The 24,886-nt window shown below is 42.8% G+C and overlaps 1 protein-coding gene across 2 annotated transcripts in view; it reads left to right on the forward strand.

Annotated features, from left to right (window-relative positions):
- The window catches only part of EML3 (EMAP like 3), a 375,337-nt gene that overhangs the window by 328,835 nt on the left and 21,616 nt on the right, over positions 1-24,886 (forward strand). For both annotated transcript variants that reach the window (XM_068260560.1, XM_068260561.1), the window contains exons 20-22: positions 7,741-7,828; positions 9,608-9,706; positions 16,642-16,772. In XM_068260560.1, coding sequence (XP_068116661.1) covers positions 7,741-7,828; positions 9,608-9,706; positions 16,642-16,772 — 318 coding nt within the window. The remainder of the gene's footprint in view (positions 1-7,740; positions 7,829-9,607; positions 9,707-16,641; positions 16,773-24,886) is intronic.

Genomic DNA, 24,886 nt, shown 5'->3' on the forward strand with positions numbered 1-24,886 from the left:
GCTATCCATTGCCTTTGATAGACGATTTATTTACTCAGGTCACCAATGCTAAGATTTTCTCAAAGTTGGATTTGCGGGGTGCATACAACCTGGTACGGATCAGAGAGGGCGATGAGTGTAAGACGGCCTTTAACACACCCGATGGGCATTACGAGTACCTGGTGATGCCCTTCGGGTTGTGTAACGCCCCGGCCGTCTTTCAGGAGCTCATCAATGAGGTGTTCAGAGAGGTTTTAGGCAAATTTGTCCTGGTATATTTGGATGATATACTAATCTTCTCAGCCAACCTCTCAGAGCATAGGGATCATCTCAGGTTTGTGTGGCGCAAGCTAAGACAAAACGTGTTATATGCCAAGTTGGAGAAATGCATTTTTGAGGTAACATCTGTCCCCTTTCTGGGTCTGTTGAGGGGGTGCGATGAGGCTTGGGAGTACCCCTTTATGAACCTTCTATAGTAGTTAGCCGAACCCCAAGAATCTCTGGAGGCTCTCCAGAGATTCTTGGGGTTCGCTAACTACTATAGAAGGTTCATAAAGGGGTACTCCACAGTCATCGCACCCCTCACCAGCCTCACAAAGAAAGGGGCAGATACTAACCACTGGTCCTCCGAAGCTCTTGCTGCTTTCTCCACCCTGAAGGAATTGTTTTGTACTGCACCCATTTTAAGACACGTCGACATCTCCTATCCCTTTATTGTGGAGGTAGATGCCTCAGAGGTTGGGGTAGGGGCTGTGCTGTCTCAGCGTTCTGGGTTGCAGGGAAGGTTACACCCGTGTGCCTATTTCTCTCGTAGATTTTCACCTGCAGAGAAAAACTACGATATAGGCAACAGGGAGCTCCTAGCCATTAAATTGGCCTTTGAAGAATGGCGTCATTGACTAGAGGGAGCAGAACATACGATTACAGTTTACACTGATCACAAAAATTTGGAATACATCGAGGGGGCTAAGAGATTGAGTCCCCGACAGGCTCGATGGTCACTGTTTTTCTCGAGATTCAGATTTATAATTACGTATACCCCGGGTAGTAAAAACATTAAAGCAGACGCTTTATCCAGATGTTTTGAGCCAGAGACAGCACAGCCCTCAGACCCAGAGACTATTCTCCCACAGAAAGTGGTGTTGGCAGCCACAGAGACCTGGAGGAACTGGACTGAAACTTTAAGTCCCTTCCAGCAGGATGTCCCTGAAGGAAAGCCTGAAGGGGTCATGTTTGTACCGTTGCCATTCCGCCTCCAGATAATGCAGATGTTCCACTCCCACAAAAATGCTGGACATCCTGGTGCCACCAGAACACAGGACCTGGTTGCTAGGTGTGCATGGTGGCCTTCGTTGGCAACTGACTGCAAGGAGTATGTGAGAGAATGTGCAGTGTGTGCAAGAAGTAAACCCTCCCGTCAGGCACCTGTGGGAACATTGCAGCCTTTGCCCATCCCGAGTGAACCATGGACCCATTTGTCCATGGATTTTGTGGGCAAACTCCCGAAGTCTGAGGGCATGTCGGTCATTTGGGTGGTAGTCGACAGATTCAGTAAAATGGCCCATTTCGTGCCCCTGAAAGGACTCCCCTCGGCCCAGGAGTTGGCCGATCTCTTCAACCTGCATATCTTCCGGCTACATGGTATTCCGGAAAATATAGTGTCAGATCGGGGAGTCCAATTTGTTTCTAAATTTTGGAGGGCATTCTGTCATCAGCTGGGCATGGAACTTTCGTTTTCGTCGGGCTACCACCCACAGACCAATGGTCAGACCGAGAGAATTAATCAATCTCTGGAACAGTTTCTAAGGTGTTATGTTGCGGATGCACAGACTGATTGGGTCAAGTTCTTGCCGTTTGCAGAATTTGCACACAATAATTTGAAAAGCTCTTCTTCTGGATTTTCTCCATTCCAGGTGGTAACAGGAAGGTTGCCTAGGTTCTCCCCATTTCCAGTAGCTTCTAATCCGTTTCCAGCTCTGGAGGCTTGGCAAAAGTCATTTAAAAACATTTGGGGAATTGTGAAAAAGAATCTAGAGAAGGCTTTTCAGAGTCAGAAAGGACAAGCTGACAAAAAACGTTCCATAGAGTGGAAGTTCCGGCCAGGAGACTTGGTCTGGGTGTCCACTCGTCATTTGGCTTTAAAACGGCCTTCACCCAAGCTAGGACCCAGATTCGTGGGTCCTTTCCCAGTAACCAGAAAAATCAACAATGTTACTTATGCCGTTGATCTTCCTGCCAGTATGCGGGGTGTGAGATCATTCCATGTATCCCTGCTTAAGCCAGCAGTGCATGTAGATTCCACTCCTCCTCCCCCTGTGATGGTGGATGACCAACCTGAGTATGAAGTTGGAAAAGATTTTAGACTCACGTATTGTACAGAACACAGTACAGTATTTGGTTCACTGGAAGGGTTATGGCATTGAGGAAAGAACATGGGTACCTGATTGCCGCATGCATGCGGATGAATTAAAGAGGGAGTTCCACGCCCTACATCCTGAGAAACCGGGTGGGAGCTGTCCGGAGTCCACTCTTTAGGTGGGGGGGGGTACTGTGAGAAAACACGGAAAAGCCGCCGCGTGTGCTCAGAACAAGGCGGCTGATTCCGCATCCAACGCAGCGGTTTCCACGCGTAGGCCTACATCTGCCAGTATGGCTGAACGCGGAGAAACCGCTGCATGCCCTGATAGCGTTGCGGCTGGTTCTGCGTCCAGCGCGGCGGGTGGTTCGCAACACATGTCTGGTGTGGCTGGGACTGATAGTCCACACAGGTGCAGAAGCACGTGCGCGCGCGCTGAGAGGCAGAACTTTTATGACAGCCAGAAGGGAGTCAGCTGACCAAGCCGGTCAGCTGACGATTCAGCCAGTTCCCATTGGTCCAGCACTTAGGGGAGGCGCTGGAGAGCGCTGTGCTATATATACCGGGTGCTGGTCATTCGCTGGTTGTCTGCCGTTGCGATCACTACATGGAAGCACTCAGACCTTACTGTCAGAATCTGTGTTACCATTCTGTTATACTTCAGACTAGTTCCAGGGTGTTGACGATCAAGGACCTCACACCCAAGATTAGGGACTTGTGTTATCATTCTGTTATACTTCAGACTAGTTCCAGGGTGTTGATGATCAAGGACCTCACACCCAAGATTAGGGACTTGTGTTATCATTCTGTTATACTTCAGACTAGTTCCAGGGTGTTGATGATCAAGGACCTCACACCCAAGATTAGGGACTTGTGTTACCATTCTGTTATACTTCAGACTAGTTCCAGGGTGTTGATGATCAAGGACCTCACACCCAAGATTAGGGACTTGTGTTACCATTCTGTTATATGTCAGACTAGTTCCAGGGTGTTGATGATCACGGAGCTCACACCCAAGACTAGGCATTGTTTATTATCTGTTATGACTTACTGCTTTCCTGACCACTCTTCTGTTCACTGATTCGGTACTTCGCTATATCTGATACTCTGTTGCCAAACCTTGCGTGCCTTAGGATTACCGAATCAGCCTCCTGTCTTTGTACTTTGTATGTCCGTGTGTTGCCGACCTGGCTTGCCCGACCTTGAGAACTATTTCCTCAGTTTAGAGATAGTTCACAGATCAGTCAGTGACATCCTCCTATTGGTGTTACTCACGCTCTGGTCCTTTCCTCTTCCAGTCTGACTCCTCCCTGTGGGAGATTCTCAGGCTGCTGAAAGGTACTCATTCCCTAGTGCAGTATTCCTTACTGCCTTTGTACCTGTCCTCCAGATATTGTTCTCAAAGTATTACTGTTGCACCAAACACTCATATTACTCAGGTGCCTAGAGGTTAGTAATATATCTGATTATCGGTGATACTGCAGATCATCAATAATCAGGTATATATCTGTATTTTTGGTGATACTGCAGATCACCAATAATCAGACCCTCTCTGTGTTACACCGATCGTTACACTTGATCCCTGACCTGTCTTGGACCTGTCTTGTGTGTTCTTTGGACTTCACGGTGTTGTTGCTCCCAATATTCTCTTAGACAACCTCTGAGGCCCTCACAGAGCAGCTGTATTTGTACTGACATTAGATTACACACAGGTGCACTCTATTTAGTCATTAGCACTCATCAGGCAATGTCTATAGGCAACTGACTGCACTCAGATCAAAGGGGGCCGAATAATTATGCACACACCACTTTGCAGTTATTTATTTGTAAAAAATGTTTGGAATCATGTATGATTTTCGTTCCACTTCTCACGTGTACACCACTTTGTGTTGGTCTTTCATGTGGAATTCCAATACAATTGATTCATGTTTGTGGCAGTAATATGACAAAATGTGGAAAACTTCAAGGGGGCCGAATACTTTTGCAACCCAATGTGTGTGTGTGTGTGTGTGTGTGTGTGTGTGTGTGTGTGTGTGTGTGTGTGTGTGTGTGTGTGTGTGTGTGTGTGTGTGTGTGTGTGTGTGTGTGTGTGTGTGTGTGTGTGTGTGTGTGTGTGTGTGTGTGTGTGTGTGTGTGTGTGTGTGTGTGTGTGTGTGTGTGTGTGTGTGTGTGTGTGTGTATATATATATATATATATATATCCACTTGCCGACCGCCCACTACCTATGGTCGTCGGCAAAGTGGCACCCCCAGGACCGCCTAACGCCCATCGGCGGCGGTACCTGGGGGACTAAGTAGCCAGGGATCGCGCGCATCCGCCGGCATTGGGCTCCGCCCACCCACGACGTCAACCACGACGCGCATACCTAAGCAACGGCCAATGCTTACATTAGCTTCGTGGTAGTGACGTATCCCATCCGCGATACTTCACTGGCCCGGCCGCTAGTATATTAATTCATGTGGGGATAATTAAGTCATGCTTCTTTACTAGCCAGCATAACCGCATTTAACTAGCGCTATTAAAGCACAGAAACAATAATGAATCGACCCCAGAGTGTGCTTCAACTGTGACAGAATGATGCAATATAATATGATGCAAATAAAAATATGAGACTCTTTTCTTTGCTAATGTTTTTTTGGCTTCAGGTTTGCTTTAAGGTGCGTACTCATATCCAATCTTTATAGAGCAATTTTACTACTTCCGTGCAGTATGAGGGCCAACTGTACCCACACATCTGATGTTGATTGGCCAATTGTACCACTTCCATGTAGAATGAGAGCTTACCTACACTATCTGTTTAAAGTATTCAGTATCTGTTGTCCCTCATACTACATGAAATAGATAAAATTGGCCAACCAAGATTGCATAAGTGAACTTAAGTCATATTTTGCTTGGAGATCAAGTACTTATTTTACTCAATGACATACTAATGAATTTATAACTTTCATGTAACATGTTTTCTGCATTTCTGGTTGAAATTATGTCTCTCTCCATAACTACCATACAAATTACAAAAATTGTATTTCTTTTATAAGTGGGCAAACAGACAAAATTTAGCAGGGGATCAAATAATTATTTCCCACAAAGTACAAGATACTTGTAACTGCAACTTTGTGAAAATATTGAAGAAGCTAGTAACAGATGGTTTCAACAGGCTTTCTCGTGTGTTAGTAACTAATGTAGTAGTGAGGCCAGCTAACAAGGTGTGTGTGTGGGCATTATTCGTAAAAACTCAATTTTTTAAAATTGAGTTCTAAAAACATGTCCGTGTTGCAAAAGCTTTTTTTCAGGCAGAGAAAAGGATGAGAAATGCCGGCACTGCTGTAAACTGCTTGTTTATTCATAACACATGGTGCAAGATCGTGGATTCAATTGTATGCATATTGAGACGTAACATACCGGTTTGCTGGTAAAGCTGTGCGGTGGGTGCTGGGGGATGCGAGCCTTACGGCCGTTTCGTGCGGATGCGCTTCTACGGAGGAAGCTTTTTTTTCCCCACTAATTAACCACTTTAGTCTTTAGCTCAAGTCTATTTGGACGTGTATACGCGTCCATTGTTACAGCAAGGGGTGCATGCGGGCGCGACCACCGCTCATTCCCGACAGCGTGTCCATTTCAGCGATTAGGGAAGGGGAACAAGGGTTCCCCGAACCAATCATAGTGCCTGCAATGAATGGACATGATTCTGATCAGAGGCCATGTCCATTCATAATAACGGAAGTAAAGGACAGTAAAAAAAACAAAAGGACACAGGATATATTTCTAGTGTTATCCAGTGGCTAAAAGTTAAATTACACACACCACACATTTTTAAATGAAAAAATAATACAACTTACAAAAACGCCCCCCCCCCCCCCCCCCACCCACCCCTGTTACCAAACAAACAAATGTAAAAAAAAAAATACAGTATATACTCAACTATAAGTCAAGAAATTGAGGACTGATTCATGGTATAAAAGTTGGTGGGTCGCCCTTTTCTCGCATCAGTTCTAAATTTCTTGACCTATAGCAGGATTGAAGGAAGGGGGGCCGCTACTCTCTCTCCCCCTTCCCACAGCTCTGAAGGCATAAATGTGCTTAATCCACTTCCCACCAAACCACCACCACCAACCACAATGTGGCTGCATCTTAGGGACTTTTTTTAATATGTATGTCATGAGGGTATATTACTGTTGTTTCAGTACAATTGACCGGACACAACAACAAAAATAAAAAAAAATACACCTCTACGTTCAAATAATATTTTGGCACCATACATTGTACTAGGAACACAATTTAAATATTATGACAGCCGAGACTAATGGGAAAATAAAATGGGTGGGTGTTATTTACAGTAGCATTGTTTATTTTAAAACAATAGGGGATGGAATTATAAATAGTGTATTTTTTCATTTTTTTTTGTTCTTGCCTATAAAATGCATAGAAAATGAAGTATTACTGAAAACAAGTCTCAGCCGCAAAAAGCCTATTTTGTGGCAATAAAAAAAAAAAACAAGATGTAGATCATTCACGTGTGAGAAGTAGTGATAAAGTTATGGCCAAATAAATGGGAGCGCTGACAGCTGAAAATGGCTTTTGGCATTAAGGGCAAAATGGCCTGTAGGATGAAGTGGTTAAATGTTATTAAAGTTATCTTAGCATTTCAGTTTTCAAATCCATATTTATTTACAAAACAAACTGCCATTAACCAGTACAAGATGGAGAACAAAACTTGAATTTCATTTTAAAGAATGAGGATGAGCACAAAAAGCTAGACAAGTAGCATTTTCAAAATTGTGCCAATAATAATGCCTTTCATGTTATGTGCAGTTCAGGTTTCCTTTCAAAAGCACCCTGTGTAAGGGGCCTTTTCCACTAAATGTTTTCTATCCGATTTTCAGATCACACGTGTTTTCCAGGTAGCAAGGACACTGGCAAGTTAATTGCAATTGCAGTACCCCTTTTCCCCTAATTTTTCCCATACGCAGATGTGATGATGCATGCTGCATTTGCCTACTGTGAAAATTAAAAATCGCATGAAAGTTACACTGAAATGCATATGGTGTGAAATAGAACAATTGATCATGATTGGAAAAGGGCCTATGTGTAGCAGAAATTACCTGCAGTGAATGTCTGGGAAGGTGAGAAGGGAAAATCTTCACAACAGGGCTACTTTACCATGTCCTATGAACAGGTGTTTATATGCTCTGTTGGTGTCTCATATTCATAGCAGATGTTGTAGATTACAGTGTATCGCTACAGCTCAGTCCATTCATGGCATTCTGATCCCAAACTGACACTACCTGTTGGGATGGTTCAGCTAAGCAGGTGTGTCCTTTACTCAACATCTACGTTTTTTCTTTTCCTCTCTTTGTATTTGTCGACTAGTACACTTATAGTATTTTTCCTTTCTTTTTATAATCAGGGTCATTCCAGCTTTATTACACATTTGGATTGGTCAAAAGATGGCAAATATATCATGTCAAACTCTGGTGACTATGAGATCCTGTACTGTGAGTATTACTGAGATTGCCTTTTTCTTATGACATACAGTAAAGGCAAGGGCAAAAATCATTAAGATTCACATAGTGGAGGGATGGACTGGATAGAGGGATGACCAAAAGAGGAATGCATGAGGGGGGAGGGTATCTCTAATGTAAAGAATTAGGGAGTCCCTATGAGGTAATGAAAGGCTGAACACTGCTCATTACCACGCTGCCAGGGAAATAATTTATTTAAATTTAAATAAAATTATGTTTATACAGTATATGATCATTTTTGTAGGAGAAATTGAGAATTGCTTTTCACAGATTTTCAATAAGTATAATGTACATAATTTAAAACATCCAATTTCAAAATATGTAACAAAAAAAGTCTATTTGTACCAAAAAGGCAGTGTTAATACACAAAACAGTTAAACAGTTAAAGGCGCACTACAGCGAAAAACTGTAAAATTTAAAATATGTGCAAACATATACAAATAAGAAGTAGATTTTTTTCCAGAGTAAAATGAGTCATAAATTACTTTTCTACTATGTTGCTGTCACTTACAGTAGGCAGTAGAAATCTGACAGAAGTGACATGTATTGGACTAGTCCATCTCTTCATAGGGGATTCTCAGCAAGGCTTTTATTGTTTATAAAGATATTCCCTAAAAAGGGTTTAAACAATGATGCTGGCCAGCTTCCCTGCTCCCTACACAGTTTTTTGGCAGTTGGACAGAGCAACTGCCACTCACTAAGTGCTTTTGAAAATAAATAAATCTCTGAGAATCCCCTATCAAGAGATGGACTAGTCCAAAACCTGTCATTTTTGTCAGATTTCTACTACCTACTGTAAGTGACAGCAACATAGGAGAAAAGTAATTTATGGCTCATTTTACTCTGGAAAAAAATTACTTCTTATTTGTATATGTTTGCACATATTTTAAATTTTACAGTTTTTAACTTTAGTGCCCCTTTAAGAGGAAGGTTCAGGGACAATAAAAAAAAATTCCAAATCCACTTACCTGGGGCTTCCTCCAGCCCGTGGCAGGCAGGAGGTGCCCTCAGCGCCGCTCCGCAGGCTCCCGGTGGTCTCCGGTGGCCGACCCGACCTGGCCAGGCCGACGGCCAGGTCGGCCCTCTTCTGCGCTCCATTATGCGTTTCACGCCGGCGCGCTGATGTCCTCGGACGTCCTCCGGGCTGTACTGCGCAGGCTCAGAACTACTGAGCCTGCGCAGTACAGCCTGGAGGACTTCCCATGACGTCAGCGCGCCGGCGTGAAACGCATAATGGAGAGCAGAAGAAGCCCGACCTGGCCGCCGGCCTGGCCAGGTCGGGTCGGCCACCGGAGACCACCGGGAGCCAGCGGAGTGGCGCCGAGGGCACCTCCTGCCTACCACGGGCTGGAGGAAGCCCCAGGTAAGTGGATTTGGATTTTTTTTTTTTTATTGTCCCTGAACCTTCCTTTTAAGGCATCTTGCCCACTACAGCATTGTGTTGCTCCCCCAATCAATTTCTCCTTCTAAGTTGAACTAAAACAATTTTTTGTGCTATTATTATTATTTACTATTTATATAGTGCTGACATTTTTGGCAGCGCTGTACAAAATATTGTCTTGTCACATAACTGTCCTTCAGATAAGCCAGTACTGGACAGACAGTGTAGTTGGAATTGTATTGCAAAAATAATAAGAAATATAACTGGAGTCTAAAAATTCTAAGTTTGGGTTAAAGTATTTATCACAATTCAAAATATTTTATTCTGTATAATATGATGTACATAAATGCTTTTTCTTAACCATACAACAGGGGATATTTCTGGTGGTTGCAAACTTCTCCGGAACAGATTTGAGAGCAGAGACCGTGAATGGGCAACTTACACTTGTGTTCTTGGTTACCATGTTTTTGGTAAGTGAGATTCACCTCAGCAGTGCTTGCTTAGTGTATAAGGTGTGCTGCCCTTTCAATTCATGCACACATAAAATCAATCTGCAGAGTTTGAAGGGAACCTGAAATTAGAGGAATACGCAGGCTGCCATTATCATTCTCCAATAAACAATGACAGTTTTGTGACTTTTGTGCTGATGGTGGATTGCATCTTAGGCCTCGTTCACATTAAGCAATGCAGATGGCCTTGCGTTCAGAATGCAACACACGCAATCGCACGCCATCTGCGTTGCGATGCTGACCCCGTTCATTCCAGTGCATGGGATAGGCGCTGCAATTTGCTATTATTACTATTATTTCGTATTTATATAACGCTGGCATCTTTGGCAGCGCTGTACAGAGTATGTCTTGTCACTTAATTGTACCTCTGATGGGCTCACAATCTAATCCCTACCGTAGTTATATCTCTATTTGTGTTGTCTAGGGACAATTTTTATGTATAGTGTAGTGCATTATTATTATTATTATTATTGATTTATAAAGTGCCAGCATATTCCGTGGTGCTGTACAAAGTAGGAAAACAAACAAGGGGTGCATAATGATACAGACAATGATATACATCAAATATAGACACAGGTACAAAATAGTGAACTGGTGATTACAATGACAGATGTAGCATGATGAATAAAATGTATGTAACACAAGGAAAGAGGAGAATCGGCACTGCTAGCAATTGCTTTTAATCCAGAGTGAAGCATACACAAAGAATGTAAATTACGCAAATTTCAAAGAGACGAGGAGGACCACCACTTTAAAAAGTACTTCTCTTGGCAAAGAGGTAGTGAACTGACAACCCCAAGAAAGGGGAAAGGGCACTGGACAACAGACACAGATTCCAGTGAGGAGGATAAGAAAAACGATAGCACACAATCCAACAACCCAACGGGTAGATAAGGTTCCGATAACCAGCCCCCCCTTTAGGCAGAGCACTAGGAAGGGGAGAAGCAAAACCAAGACAAAAAAAGGAAAGGGAGACACTTATCATGGGAGGACAGGAAATTTACCAAGGATCCAAAGCGGAAAAGGAATTAGACTTAAAGGGGAACTGAAGTAAGAGGTATACGGAGGCTGCCATATTTATTTCATATTAATCAATACCAGTTGCCTGGCAGCCCTGCTGGTCTATTTCTCTGCAGTAGTATCTGAATAACACCAGAAACAAGCATGCAGCTAGTCTTGTCAGATCTGACAATGTCAGAAACACCTGATCTGCAGGATGCTTGTTCAGGGGCTATGGCTAATAGTATTAGAGGCAGAGGGTCAGCAGGGCTGCCTGGCAACTGGTATTGCTTAAAAGGAAATAAACATGGCAGCCTCCATATACCTCTCTCTTCAGTTGTCCTTTAACAACTAATACAGAAAGTGATTTACTAGAAGTTATTAGTTTATCGGAAGTTAATCCTCCAGAAGGCGTTATACCGTTGTTACAGAAAGGCCTGAATTATAGTCTAACAACTGACTTTGATTTTGCTATATTCAAAATAGATCTCTATAAGAATATTAGACGTTTAAATATCAAGCTACATTTCCTCAAGAAAGACCACTTTTCTTAACAACAGGGAACCATGTGTTAGGGGGATTATAGAATTAGCCCGTTGGGCTTCAGTCCTGCTATCGAATGGACCTATCAGGATTAGCATAATCTTGACACCCTTAGAGAGCTTGATTCACAATCAAAATAAAACTCTCCAAATTTTGGGTCCATATTTTACCAGCCTGGCGTTCTATTAAGATCGCCAGGCTGGCGACCGGACGTTTTTTTTTTTAATAAAAAAAAACTATTGCATGCAGCCAACTGAAAGTTGGCTGCATGAAAGCCCACTAGAGGGCGGTCCTAATGCGAACTTCTGATCGCCTCCGGCGATCAGAAGTAACAAGAAAGGCCGCGATGAGCGGCCCTTCTTGTTATGCTTTCCTCGTCGCCATGGAGACGAGCGGAGTGACGTCATGGACGTCAGCCGAAGTCCTGACGTCAGCCGCCTCCGATCCAGCCCTTAGCGCTGGCTGGAACTGTTTGGTCCGGCTGCGCTGGGCTCGGGCGGCTGGGGGGACCCTCTTTCGCTGCTGCACGCGGCGGATCGCGTGCTGCGTCGGCGATCAGGTAGCACACGCGGCTGGCAAAGTGCCGGCTGCGTGTGCTCCTTTTTATTTGATTGAAATCGGCCCAGCAGGGCCTGAGCGGCAGCCTCCGGTGGTAATGGACAAGCTGAGCTCATCCATACCGCCCAGCTGGTTAAACCATGATATACAGCTCCATTTTCTGTACAAGCAGGCTTGAGTCTTGACATATTTCAGAAGGGAAGTTGAAGGCGGAAATCTATCCTAAAGCCACTAGCAATTTGTCGATCAACGAACAAAAAGCTTTTAAATGGCTTCAAGGTCGCACTGACTTACAGATAAGACAAGCAGACAAGGTGGGGCAATAGTTATGTCGGCTGAGCAGTATCGCAATGAGGCCCTAAGACAACTTCAAGATACTAGAACTTATCAGTTGTTACCTTCGGATCCAACTTTTCACTACCAGAATCTATTAAGATCTTTACTAAGAAGAGGAGTCGAACAGGGAGTTCTCAGACCCAGCTTGGCTAATGACTTGTTACCTGATTACCCAATTAGACCTATATGGTATCATATACCTAAGGTGCACAAGTCCCGGACCAACCCTCCGGGTTGCCCCATCGTTTCAGGGATGGGGTCGATCATTGAGCAATTGTCCAGATATCTGGACCACATCTTGAGACCACTTTTAGATCAGGTCCCTTCCCACTTAGTAGACGCCATGGATGTCCTAAGAGGAGTGGAAGGATTTCCCTGGCACAAAGGTGACCTGTTAGCAGCCAAGGACGTGGAAAGCTTATATAGTCGGATTCCTCATGACTTAGGGTCCTTTTACACTTAATCAGTTGCTCTCAGTTAAAACAGAAAGAAAACTGATTTTCAAAGTAAGTCCCATGTTTTCCTATGGCACCTTTCACACTTAACGCGTTTTAAAGGGAATGTCCAACCAAAATAAAAAAATGAGTTTCACTTACTTGGGGCTTCTACCAGCCCCATGCAGCCATCCTGTGCCCTCGTAGTCACTCACTGCTGCTCCAGTCCCCCGCTGGCAGCTTGCCGACCTCGGAGGTCGGCGGGCCGCATTGCGTACATTTTTACGCATTCCCGCTAGTGCAGGAACATTAACACATAAATTTTTACGCATTACTGGTTCAATGCGTAAATTTTTACGCATTGAACCTGTAATGCGTAAAAATGTATGTATTAATGTTCCTGCACTAGCGGGAATGCGTAAAAATGTACGCAATGCGGCCCGCCGACCTCCGAGGTCGGCAAGCTGCCAGCGGGGGACTGGAGCAGCAGTGAGTGACTACGAGGGCACAGGATGGCTGCATGGGGCTGGTAGAAGCCCCAGGTAAGTGAAACTCATTTTTTTTTATTTTGCTTGAACCTTTCCCTTTAACTGGAATTTTCTTCCCAATGCACTGCTATGGAAAAAACACATACCAACGCGCACTAACGCGTACTAACGCATACTAACGCATACCAACTGATTAAGTGTAAAAGGGCCCTTAGGCCTTAAGGCGATTAGATCATTTTTAGATTGTACCTATAAAAGTGATGTTTTCAAAAGTTTTGTTTGTGACAGCTTAGAATTTGTGCTGACACACAATTCCTTTACTTTTGATAGCAAATGGTATTGGCAGACATCTGGTACGGCCATGGGCACAGCTGTCTCTTGAACATATGCCAATTTGTTTCTGGCATGGTGGGAAGAAGTATACATACTCGTACATTTCTCCCTCAATCCATTTGCTGACCAACTCGGGGCGTGGTCCAGATATGTCAGATACGTCTTGGTTTTTTGGTCTGGGACTTGTGCTTCCTTTGACGATTTCATGCATTATATTAATGCCAATACAGCCAATATGGCTTTTATGGCCACCATAGCACATGACAAAATAGCCTTCTTGGAGTTAATCAAACGAGAGGGCAAGTTAGTCCCGATGGGCTTTCACAAACCCACAGCATCAAATGCTCTGCTACATAATGCTAGCTTCCATCCTGAGCATGTCACTCGTACTTTGCCATATGCCCAATTCCTCTGATTATGCCGCAACAACGCACACGATACTGACTTCCATCAGCAGTCTGAGGAATTGGGTAGAAGGCTAGTGGCGATATGAACTGCAAATGCACTTGACAGAAAATCTCTATTCAAAGAAACAAAAAAGAAAGACACAATGACTTTGAGCAAAGTCCCTTTTTCATTTGATTTCACCGTTATAGCAGACCAAATTAAGGCCACATCTTATTAAGAGATCCTGTACTCAAACCTCTGGTGGTGGATGGCCCGCTGTTTTCTTTTAAGCGTGCCCCAACAATACGTTCACCAATTAGCAGGAGTGAATTTTTTATCCTCTTCAGAGGAAATTGGTTAGAACGTTTTCAGCCATAGGGTAACCACAGATGTGGTCATTGCTTGTAGTGTGCACAAATGACCGTCGAAACTAACTATCAGATAGGACCTTTACATAGTACTGTGAATTCATTTTTCACTTTTCAAATGGAATATGTAGTTTACGCATTGTGGTGCCCTTGTGTCAGATTGTATATAGGCAAAACCACAAAATCCATTAATAGAAGATTTAGAGAGCATTTTAATTTGATTAAATCTGGTCGTGGATCCCCAAGACTGATCAACCATATGATAGAAGCCCATCAAGGCGACCTCACACAAATTACTTTTTCTGGAATTATTCAAGTTCCCCCATTAGATGTGGGGGTGATCTAGGGAAAAAAATTAAAAATAGAAGAAGCTTATCCTGCGAACTGACACAATGGGCCCTCTCGGTTTACATGATCATACTGACCTTCCGTGCTTCTTAGATCCTTGATATGTCTCCCATACTAAGTGTCAAACATACTTACCTTCTTGTTTTGAGTGTGTATTGATGCCCCACCTTTCCATTTTCCCCACCCCATTTTTCCTATTGGTTCCCTCCACCCCGCCTTCTTTCCCCCTTTTTCCTTCCCTCTTTCCCTTCCAGGTCCCCCCCCCCTTTCCTCCCCCCTTCCTGCCTACCTCCCTTTTTCCATAGAAATACATGGCCCCTTGCTTTGTCCTCCGTCCACCTTGAATGTCCGTCCGTCCCCCAGGGTTGCCGATCGAGCCAGCAAAGCATTTACTTGTGCGGGTGTGAGGCAGCCAGGCAGAACCAGCAAACTCCTCCCTCCAGGCAGTAGTAATCCTTTCTGGCTGGCAGCTCTCTCCAGCCAATAGAAGCAAGAGAGGAAGCCAGCCCAGTTTGCCCCGCCCCCAACATCCCCGTTTCTAGGTCCCGGACAGCAGAGGGAGGACACAGCTCTCCTACTGCGTACACAGCATTGCCATGTTTTCTTCATCCTGCTTCTGCTGCTTGCAGCTGAAAGCATTCTTGTCAGCCTAAAGTCTTGAACGTCATCTTCCAGCCACAGTGATCTACACTCCTGCCAGTGATGAGGAAGCTGGTGAAAGTGTTGCTAGCAGAAGTAAGAGCCAAATTAAATCAAACGGTGAAACCTGAGCTGTGCATTGTACAGATAAAATAACCTTTATGTAAATAGCACCCAGGAACTCTGCTGTGAAAGAGCAAACGCATTGTTTTATATGGATAGCAGCAGCAGTTATGTACGTGTGCTGGTGCTGTTACCTTCCTGCTGTACAGCCTGAATATGTGACAAGCAGGAATTACTCAATCGCTATGCTAGTCTTATCTTTTTCATGTTATTAAAGTCTCCTATGTTCACTTTATTTGGAAGTAATCAAGTGTGAAAGCCATAAAGCCTGTTTTGATCTCTAATGTGCCCCATCACTACAGTATATCAATAGAATATAGAATCATAGGTTTTGTCTATTGAAGCTCACCAGTAGCTGCTGTAATTCCTACCCTCGGCCTATGCAAGAGTCAATCATTTTTTCCAGGTTTTTTTATGTCAAAGTTGGGGGGTCGGCTTATATGCGGGTCAGCTTATATGCAAGTCTATATCAGTGTAAAAAACATATATGACCTCACCCACCAGCCTCCCGACATGTACAATTTTTTTGTACATTTTTAGCCCATACTACCTGACACTTTGCACGTCTTTTGGGTAATTTTCTGCCCTCTTTTTCACTATTTCTACATTTTCTATAGTGATTTTTGGTAAAAAAAAATATTTTTTTTAATAAAGACAGTTTTAGGATATATCCATTTACACATTTGTAAGCAAGTACTCACTTTAACATTATGTGCTGCTATATAGTTTTTGGCTACAAGATGGCGCATATCCTCACTGACATATGCCTATTCTTTGCAATAGCAATAGCAGCCACCTAATAAGTGTGGTCTGCTTAGGCATCTGTAGTGAGAAAGTGTTGCTCTCCCCTCCCATGCCTTAGCTGGAACGCATATGTGCTCCAGCACATTATTGGCTACTTGGAGAGTCTGGTGGGCTGTCTAGAGCATCGGAAACACGCCGCACGCCAAGCAAAGAGCGTATTTATGTCCGGCCAGCTTCCTGCCTACTTTACAGCCTCCGTGGAAGCGCAGTATTGCGTGAAACGGCCGTAAAGCTATACGTACCCAGCACCCACCACCACTGCACCGCTTTTCAAGCACTGGTATGTCACAGTTTTTACTGCATGTATCTGACTTTGTATATGCTTCTGGATTAAGAGCAATTGCTAGCAGGGCCGGCTCTCCTCTTTCCTTGTGTTACGCAGCATTGACACTCCCCCCCCCCCCCCCCCCCCTCCCACCAAAAAAAATGCATTTATAGTTTACTCCTTTATATAATTTATATAACACTAGCAATGTTCTGTAACACTTCTCAAAGTACACTGAGCTATACATAGCATTTCTTTATATGTTTGACAGGGGTATGGCCAGAGGGTTCTGATGGGACAGATATTAATGCGCTTGCCAGATCCCATGACATGAATATGATCTCTGTAGCTGATGATTTCTGCAAAGTTCACCTTTTCCGATACCCATGCAATAAACCAAAGGTAAGTTGGTAGAAATGTCACCGTGTTTTAGGTTAGATTATGAAATATTTTACACATGGTAACTTATTATGGGGCAGGTGGGTGGGTGGGGTGGGGAGATTGATATGAACAACTGTTGTGGGGGGAATGGTGGACACACTTTTTATGTGGGAAGGGTGAGAAATGGTGGCCACACTCATTACAGGGGCAGATGACGGTGGCTGCACTGGGAGAAGAAGGGATATGTTGTTTGCACTTAATACGATTGGGCAGGGGGAGGTATGGGGTTTGCGGTTGTTATATGATTGAACAGGGGTTGCAAATGAGGGCTAGAGTGGGGAATGTAGGGAGGGGGAGACATGTCAAGATTTCACCCGGGGCCGCATGATTTGTTATTATACCCTTAAAGGACACCCCAGGCGAAAATAAACTAATGAAATAAATGATTGTATCTATCTTCCTTCTCCTAAAAATGACTTTTTAAGATATTCCACAGTTTTATTTTATGTTTAAATCTACTTTTTAAGTTTTAACAGTTTAATTGTTTTTGCTCAATGACACATTCATTGAAGTATGCCAGAGCTAAAATCTATGAACTATTGATCCTTTTTATCTTTTTCCTGCTCTCAGAAGCCATTTTCTGCTAGGAAAGTGTTTTACAGTTGGAATTTCGTATCAGTGAGTGTAAGGCTAAGTTCACAGTGGGACATTAAAGTCGCACGTTAAACTAACATTTAACGCAGAATAACTCACTGCAATTAAAAATCAATGCCCTGTTCACAGTACACACAACGCTGCACGTTAAGTGAAAGTACTGCATGCAGTGCATTATACACGTTATTAGCTGCGTTGGACTGTTTGCACATGCTCAGTAATGACTTGAAAGCATACTTTTGATTGCCTGTATGCTCTACTGTATGCGACGATAACGGGGCCTTGGGGGCATTGCGTTGTAATTTGTGTTGCGACTTTAACGTCGCATCAAAACGCAACGTCCTAATGTGAATCCAGCCTCACACTGTAGTCACTTCCTGTCTGAGTCAGGACTGAGTCAGCCACTTACATACCTAATATTTAACTCTTTCAGGCAGAGAAAGAAAAAAAGGAAAATAGCATAGTTATATGTGTGCTAGGCACTGTACATACCTATGTCTAGCTCATCATGTCACATGTCACCTTGGGTATCCTTTAATCGGGGTTGATCATGTCATTTCTTTGTTTTCTTTTTTGTCCAGTACTGCCACTACATTTTAACTTGATGATCACAGGTATACGTTTTAAAAATGCAAACGCAGTGCAAACACAGCCAGTGTGGATCAGCCCTGAGGGCCCTTTTCCTTTTATTTCCACTTCTGCAATTTTATCACAATTGCACTGAAATTCGTCTGGTATATGTTGTATTTGCACTTTTTTATAGTAAAAAAACAAACAAACCCTTGAGTATAAATTGCCTTATCGCAGGGAGAATTGCATAGCTGTGCGAATGCTATGCTATTTGTATGCAAAGTATAGGAGTGCAAATGTGCAGCAGGCCAGCAATTGCGATTAAGGAAAAAATGTATTGTACTTTTAGAACAACAGCACTGGGATTAATTGTTAATCACGGTGCTGTTGTGAACCACATAGCGGCTAGCAATCCAATTTTTTTGATTGAATCGCAAGGGCCCTTTTCCACTAGCAAGTGCGATCTCAAGCTGCACTTGCGTTCGTGCAGGCTGCGTTTCCCACTCGCTGCGATCGTGGTGGCAGCCGATTGCAATTCGGGGAAAAACAAATCGCTGTAGTGGAAGATGAGCACCAAGCCCTAGGTAAGTAAGGGCTTCTGGTGGTGTCTCCACCATCTAGCAATTCTGATTCAATCAACAAAGCAATTAACTTTATTGGGGAATCAACCTCAGTATAGTTGATTGAAAGTCGATCGACTAGTGACCCACACATTACAAGCAATTCCTATGCGGTTCACTTTAACTAATCAATCTGACCATTGTTGAGTCTCCATGCTCTGAATGCAAATATTGATCGAATGATAGGTGAAAAGTAGCCGGTTCCTGTGCGAAGGACCGATATCTTGCATCCTGCTCGATCGAGCAAGCTTGTCGATTCTTTTCATCGATTGGGAATTCTGGAAAACACTCGATTCCCCCTCCATTCGATAAAATAATCGGATGGTCGATCGTACTGCAAAATCGCCAGATGTATGGGCATCTTAAAAGTGCAGGGTTAAGGACCCACCTGTCACACGCCAGCGCAAATTCTGGCCTCCTCCAGTGACCAGTGTCACTGCAAATGCCTTTACCACTTAACCATTTACCGCCATCCTAACGTATTAAAATGTCATGCTTCCCTCTATTAACGGCAACATGACGTTTTAATACGTCGCGCATTCCCGCCACTGCTACCGCCGTGTGCGCGCCGCTACCGCCGCTGTTTCCGTCGGGATCCCGTGCTGAGTGATTGGGGAAGAGGACCGAACGGTCCTCTACCCAATCGCAGTGCCTGGAGTGAATGGACGTGACCGCGAACAGCGGCTACGTCCATTCACATAAACAGGAAATGTAACAATTAAATAAAGTATGTAAAAAAATGAACACTTCCTATAACGAGTGTTCACTAGCGCCATCTTGTGGCCAAAAAGTATATTACATCTACAAAATACATACGTTTTCAAGAACATACACTTCATTAATAAAATTACACTTCCAACCCTCCCCCCCCCCCCCAAAAAAAAAAAAACACTTGTAAAAAAAAATCAGCTTAAAAAAAAAAAAAGTTACCTTAGGGACTCAGCTTTTTTAATCTATATTTTATGGGGGGAAATTAATAACAACAAAAAATAACACTTATATTTCAAAATAATATACTGTCGCCGTACATTGTGATAGGGACATAATTTAAACGGTTTAATAATCAGGAAAACTGGGCAAATAAAACGTGTTTGTTTTATCCACAGGAGAATGTTTAATTTTAACACTATAATGGCTTAAAACTGAGAAATAATGATTTTTTTTTCTTTTTTTTCTGTTTTTCTCATTAAAACTCATTTAGAATAAAAAAATTCTTAGCAAAATGTACTATTCACAGAAAGCCTAATTGCTGGCGAAAAAAACGAGGTATAGATCATTTTCTTGTGATAAATAGTAATAAAGTTATTAGGGAATAAAAGGGAGGAGCACTGACAACTGAAAATTGCTCTGGTCCGTTAGGATAAAACCCCTTGGGGGTGAACTGGTTAACACCAGGCACATATAGTGACATCCTACATGCGCCAGTGTCACATGGTACAGGCGTGTGATGTGACCACGGACACCTGAGAAGGCCAGGATTCATGCCAGCATGACACAGCCTGAACTTCATTACCGCCTTGCACATGATCAAGCCCTTGTGACCTAGATTTTCCATCACGATCGATCCTTTTGACCGGATATTATTCCAAAGGTCGATGGGCTGACCATATTGCGGTACTGATTCTCCTTTGATCCGATAAAATTATCAGATTGAAAGGCGCAAAATCGAATAATGTATAGGCACAATTAGCTGAAATGATCTTCGGTGTAGTCTAGTGTCACTGACATCAACATCAGATTGAAATAGGACCATTTAAAATTCCATTGCACTGATTTTGATTGGGCGCACTTTCAATCTGCAGACTAATTGCAACCAAATTTGCATCTACTCCCTGACCATCCATATTGCCTACCACCACCTTCCTATCACTTGAATCTACCTATTATTAAAATCTACTTATAATTACCTGCCTGTGTTTAGAAAATATATCAGAATTTTTGTGTTATTAGTATTATTTCTTTGTGATTTGTATTATCTGCCTGTTGTTGGTAGTATATACCTATATTTGGTAAATTCTGCATGTCATCTGTAAGTATTTTCTTGCTTGCTAGTGATTTAAAAAGCATTTTATTGACTAGTTTGAAAATATCACTTAGGAGAAAACTCAGGAGAAAAAGTAAAATTGTATATGGGCCTTGGTGTGAAAGCCCTATAGGAATATTATTGCATCATGTTGCGTTGCGATGATATTGTTCATTGTGATGCAACACAACAGACTTGGTATGAAAGGGCCCTAATACTCCAAACTGCCTTGACTCATTTAGGGCCATCATCCTTTCATAATCTAGCTGGAGGCCATTATGTAGTTAACCACTTCAGCCCACAGTGTTGTTCACTTTATGCATCCGAGCAACTTTCACCTCCCATTCATTCACCAATAACTTTATCACTACTTATCACACTGAAATGATCTATATCTTGTTTTTTTCGCTACCATTTACATTTTGCTAAGAATTATTTTATTCTAAATCCATTTTAACAGGAAGATTAAGAAAGAAATGGAAAAAAATCATTATTTCTCAGTTTTGGCCATTATAGTTTTAAATTAATTTATGCTACCATAATTAAAACCCATGTATTTCATTTGCCCATTTGTCCTGGTTTTTACACCATTTTTTTTTTTTAAACGAGAACTTTTATTGAAGTTTTGTCATCGAATCATTATACAATACAGCATGTAATGTATTCAGGATTAACAGGTAAAGATAACTTTACATAAACAAACAGAACCTACACATAAAGAAAAGGGGGGGAGAGGGAGTCGTCCGGTTAGTGACCACTTAATGTCAGATGAAATAGACAGTATTATATTATATGAGTCCTTGAAAATTACTTGTTTGTATATATAGTGGTTAGAAAAAGAGTAGATCTGAACAACAATGCACACATTCTATTAAAGGGACTCCGAGCAGTGCAAAAACTATGGAAAGATGCATATCATTTTAAAGCTCTCGTTCTCCTCTTTCCAATGATATATAAACCGCCACCCTACGCCTTTTAGTTTTCGCTATTTTCGCGATTGAAATTGCCGCGGCCGCGATTTCGATCGCGAAAATAGAGAAAACTAAAAGGCGTAGGGCGACGATTTAGGGGTCGTCAGAAAGAGGAGAAAGAGAGCTTTAAAATGATATCCATCTTTCCATAGTTACATTGTATTACACAGGGCGACTTTTTCTCAAAGTCAGCAGCTCCTTTCTCCTCTTTCTGACGACCCCTAAATCGTCGCCCTACGCCTTTTAGTTTTCTCTATTTTCGAAAATAGCGAAAACTAAAAGGCGTAGGGCGGCATTTTATATATCATTGGAAAGAGGAGAAAGAGAGCTTTAAAATGATATGCATCTTTCCATAGTTTCTGTACTGCTCGGAGTCCCTTTAAGGGCCTGTTTCCACTACACGCAGATTCTGCATGCAGAAAACTGACTCCAATGAATGCCTATGCGAAATCTGCATCAGAAAAATCACGTTCAGTGGAAACAGGCCCATAGACATTCATTGGAGTCAGTTTTCTGCATGCAGAATCTGCGTGTAGTGGAAACAGGCCCTAACAGATCTTATGATACCTGAAGTCAGTTTCAGTTATGTCCAGGTTGGGTATAGCGGATTCCGAGGCATCTACCCACTTGGTCCAAATTTTGTCACATTTTTTAAATTGATTTCTTGCCCGGTACGTATGTTTATATAATGGGTTATTACACCATTTAAATTATGTCCCTATTACAATTTATGTCACAGATATTTTATTTGGAAACAAAGGTGCATTTTTTCAATTTGCGTCCATCACTATTTACAAGCCTATAATTTAAAAAAAATGATATTAACATACTCTCTTTACATGCATATTTAAAAAGTTCAGACCCTTAGTTAACTATTTATGTTGTTGTTTTTTTATATTGTAATTTATTTATTTTTTAATTAAAAATTTTATTTGGGTAATTTTTGGTGTGGGGCGTAAACAGCTAATTTTAAATGTAATATAATGTATTTATTTGTAAAAAAAAAATGTATGTGAGTGTAGCTTTACTATTTGGCCACAAGATGGCCACAGTCAAAAAGTCCTGGAAGCTAACGATCTCGCTTCCAGGAACTAGAATGAGGACGGAAAACTTTTGTTTACTCAGAAAGACCACTTATTTCTGATAAGAGGCCATCGGTTTTTCTGCAGGGGACTTAGATAGATAAATAGGAATTATATTCTCATTCATTGATCGGGGGGCTAACGGCAGGTGGCCGCGCGCGATTGAGCACCTCATCAGGCAGCAACTGCACAGGCTATCTGGACAAACATATTCGTCCAGATAAGCTTAAGTGGTTAAAGTGAATCTGAAGCGCAAAAAAATAAATAAAAAAAAAAAAACAGATACTTACTTAAAGTTAACCAGAGACAAGAAGGAAAAATATTTTATACATACCTGTGGCTTCCTCCAGCCCCATCTGCCTGGATCGTTCCCACGCCGCCGTCCTCCACTGCCTGCAGCTACGAGAACCGGGTCCCTGCATTGCCGTCAGACGGAGCCAGTCTAGCGTAAGAGATGACGTCAGTGACGGGACCCGGTTTTCGTAGCTGCGGGCAGCGGAGGACGGCGGCGTGGGAGCAATCCATGCGGATAGGCCTGGAGGTAAATCTAATTTTTTTTTCCTTTTCCCATCTCTTGTTTCCTTTAAAGATTAAAGGTAGCCATACACTGGTCGATTTGCCATCAGATTCGACCAACAGACAGATCCCTATCTGATCGAATCTGATCAGAGAGGGATCGTATGGCTACCTTTACTGCAAACAGATTGTGAACCGATTTCAGCCTGAAACCGATCACAATCTGTTTTGGTGGTGCTGCCGCCGCTCCCCCCGCCCGCATACATTACCTGCTCCGCTGGTGCGACTGCCCCCGGTCACCGCTCTTCTTCTCCGTCTCCGCTCTGGTCTGGTCTCCGGCATGCTTCCCTTTTTCCTGTCTGGGGGAAGTTTAAACAGTAGAGCGCCCTCTACTGTTTAAACTTCCTGCCGGGACAGGAAGAAGGGAAGGATGCCGGAGGAGACCAGACCAGAGCCGATACGGAGAAGAGCGGTGACCCGGGAGTTGCGCCGGCGGAGCAGGTAATGTATGCGGGCTCTATTGCGTCGATCATCGGGCACTCGAACGCCGCTAGCGATGCGCTCTTTACCCGCGGGCGATCGACGGTTATTTTCCGCACGGCGCGATCGACGGGATCGGACGGAATGGATCGAAATTCGGCGTGTAGCGTGAACGATTGGCAGCAGATTCGATCCCAGTGATCGAATCTGCTGTCGAAACGGGCGCAAATCGAGCCAGTGTATGGCCACCTTAACTGTCGCAAAAATTGTGAAATTCAAAACACATGCAAATAAGAAGTACGTTTCGTTCTGGAGTAAAATGAGCCATAAATTACCTTTCTCCTACGTTGCTGGCATTTACAGTAAGTAGTAGAAATCTGACATTACCGATAGGTTGTGGGCTAGTCTATCTCTCCATAGAGGATTTTCAGCATGGCCTTTATTCTTTATAAAGACACTCCCTGAGGGCTCATTCACACTAGGGGTGTTTTTGCTCTTTTTTCGAGCGCAAGCAATTTTTTAAAATCGCCCCTCCAAAACCTTGTGTAATGAATCTCTATGAAAAGGATCATATCAGTGCGGTTTGTGCGCTGTGCGTTCAGCATAGCGGTACCTGGACCATTTTTGAGGCGATTTTGCTGTAATTGAAGGTATAGGAAGAGAGTTAAACGCTCACAAAATCGCTTTGCGGGGCGATTGCGTTTGTGTTTTAAAGAATAAATACATTGTATTTATTATTTTCTGGGTCAAAGAGTTCACTTTCTGAGCTTCTCACAAAAACGGAACGCCCACCGAAGTGCTGGGAATTGAAAAAAAATTGCAACAGAAAAACCCAATGCGAATGCTAACGTGAGCGGAACGCAATGTGAACGAGTCATGAAAAAGATTTATACAAATATGCTGACCAGCCTCCCTGCTCACCCTACACTTTTTTGGCAGTTGGACAGAGAACCTGCTATTAACTAATTGCATTTTGAAAATAAAGAAATCCCAGTAAACCCCCCATGAGGTTGGTTCTGTCAGATTTCTACTACCTACTGTAAGTGACAGCAACATAGGAGAAAAATAATTTATGGCTCATTTTACTCAGGAAGAAACTTACTTCTTTATTGTATGTGTATACATATATTTTAACCACGTCAGGATCACAGGTTTTTTTCCCTTAAAAACTAAAACAACTTTCACACTTCATCTCTCCTCCCATTCATTCAGCGATAAC

This window comes from Hyperolius riggenbachi, chromosome 11, assembly GCF_040937935.1.
Source record: "Hyperolius riggenbachi isolate aHypRig1 chromosome 11, aHypRig1.pri, whole genome shotgun sequence".
Taxonomy (NCBI): domain Eukaryota; kingdom Metazoa; phylum Chordata; class Amphibia; order Anura; family Hyperoliidae; genus Hyperolius; species Hyperolius riggenbachi.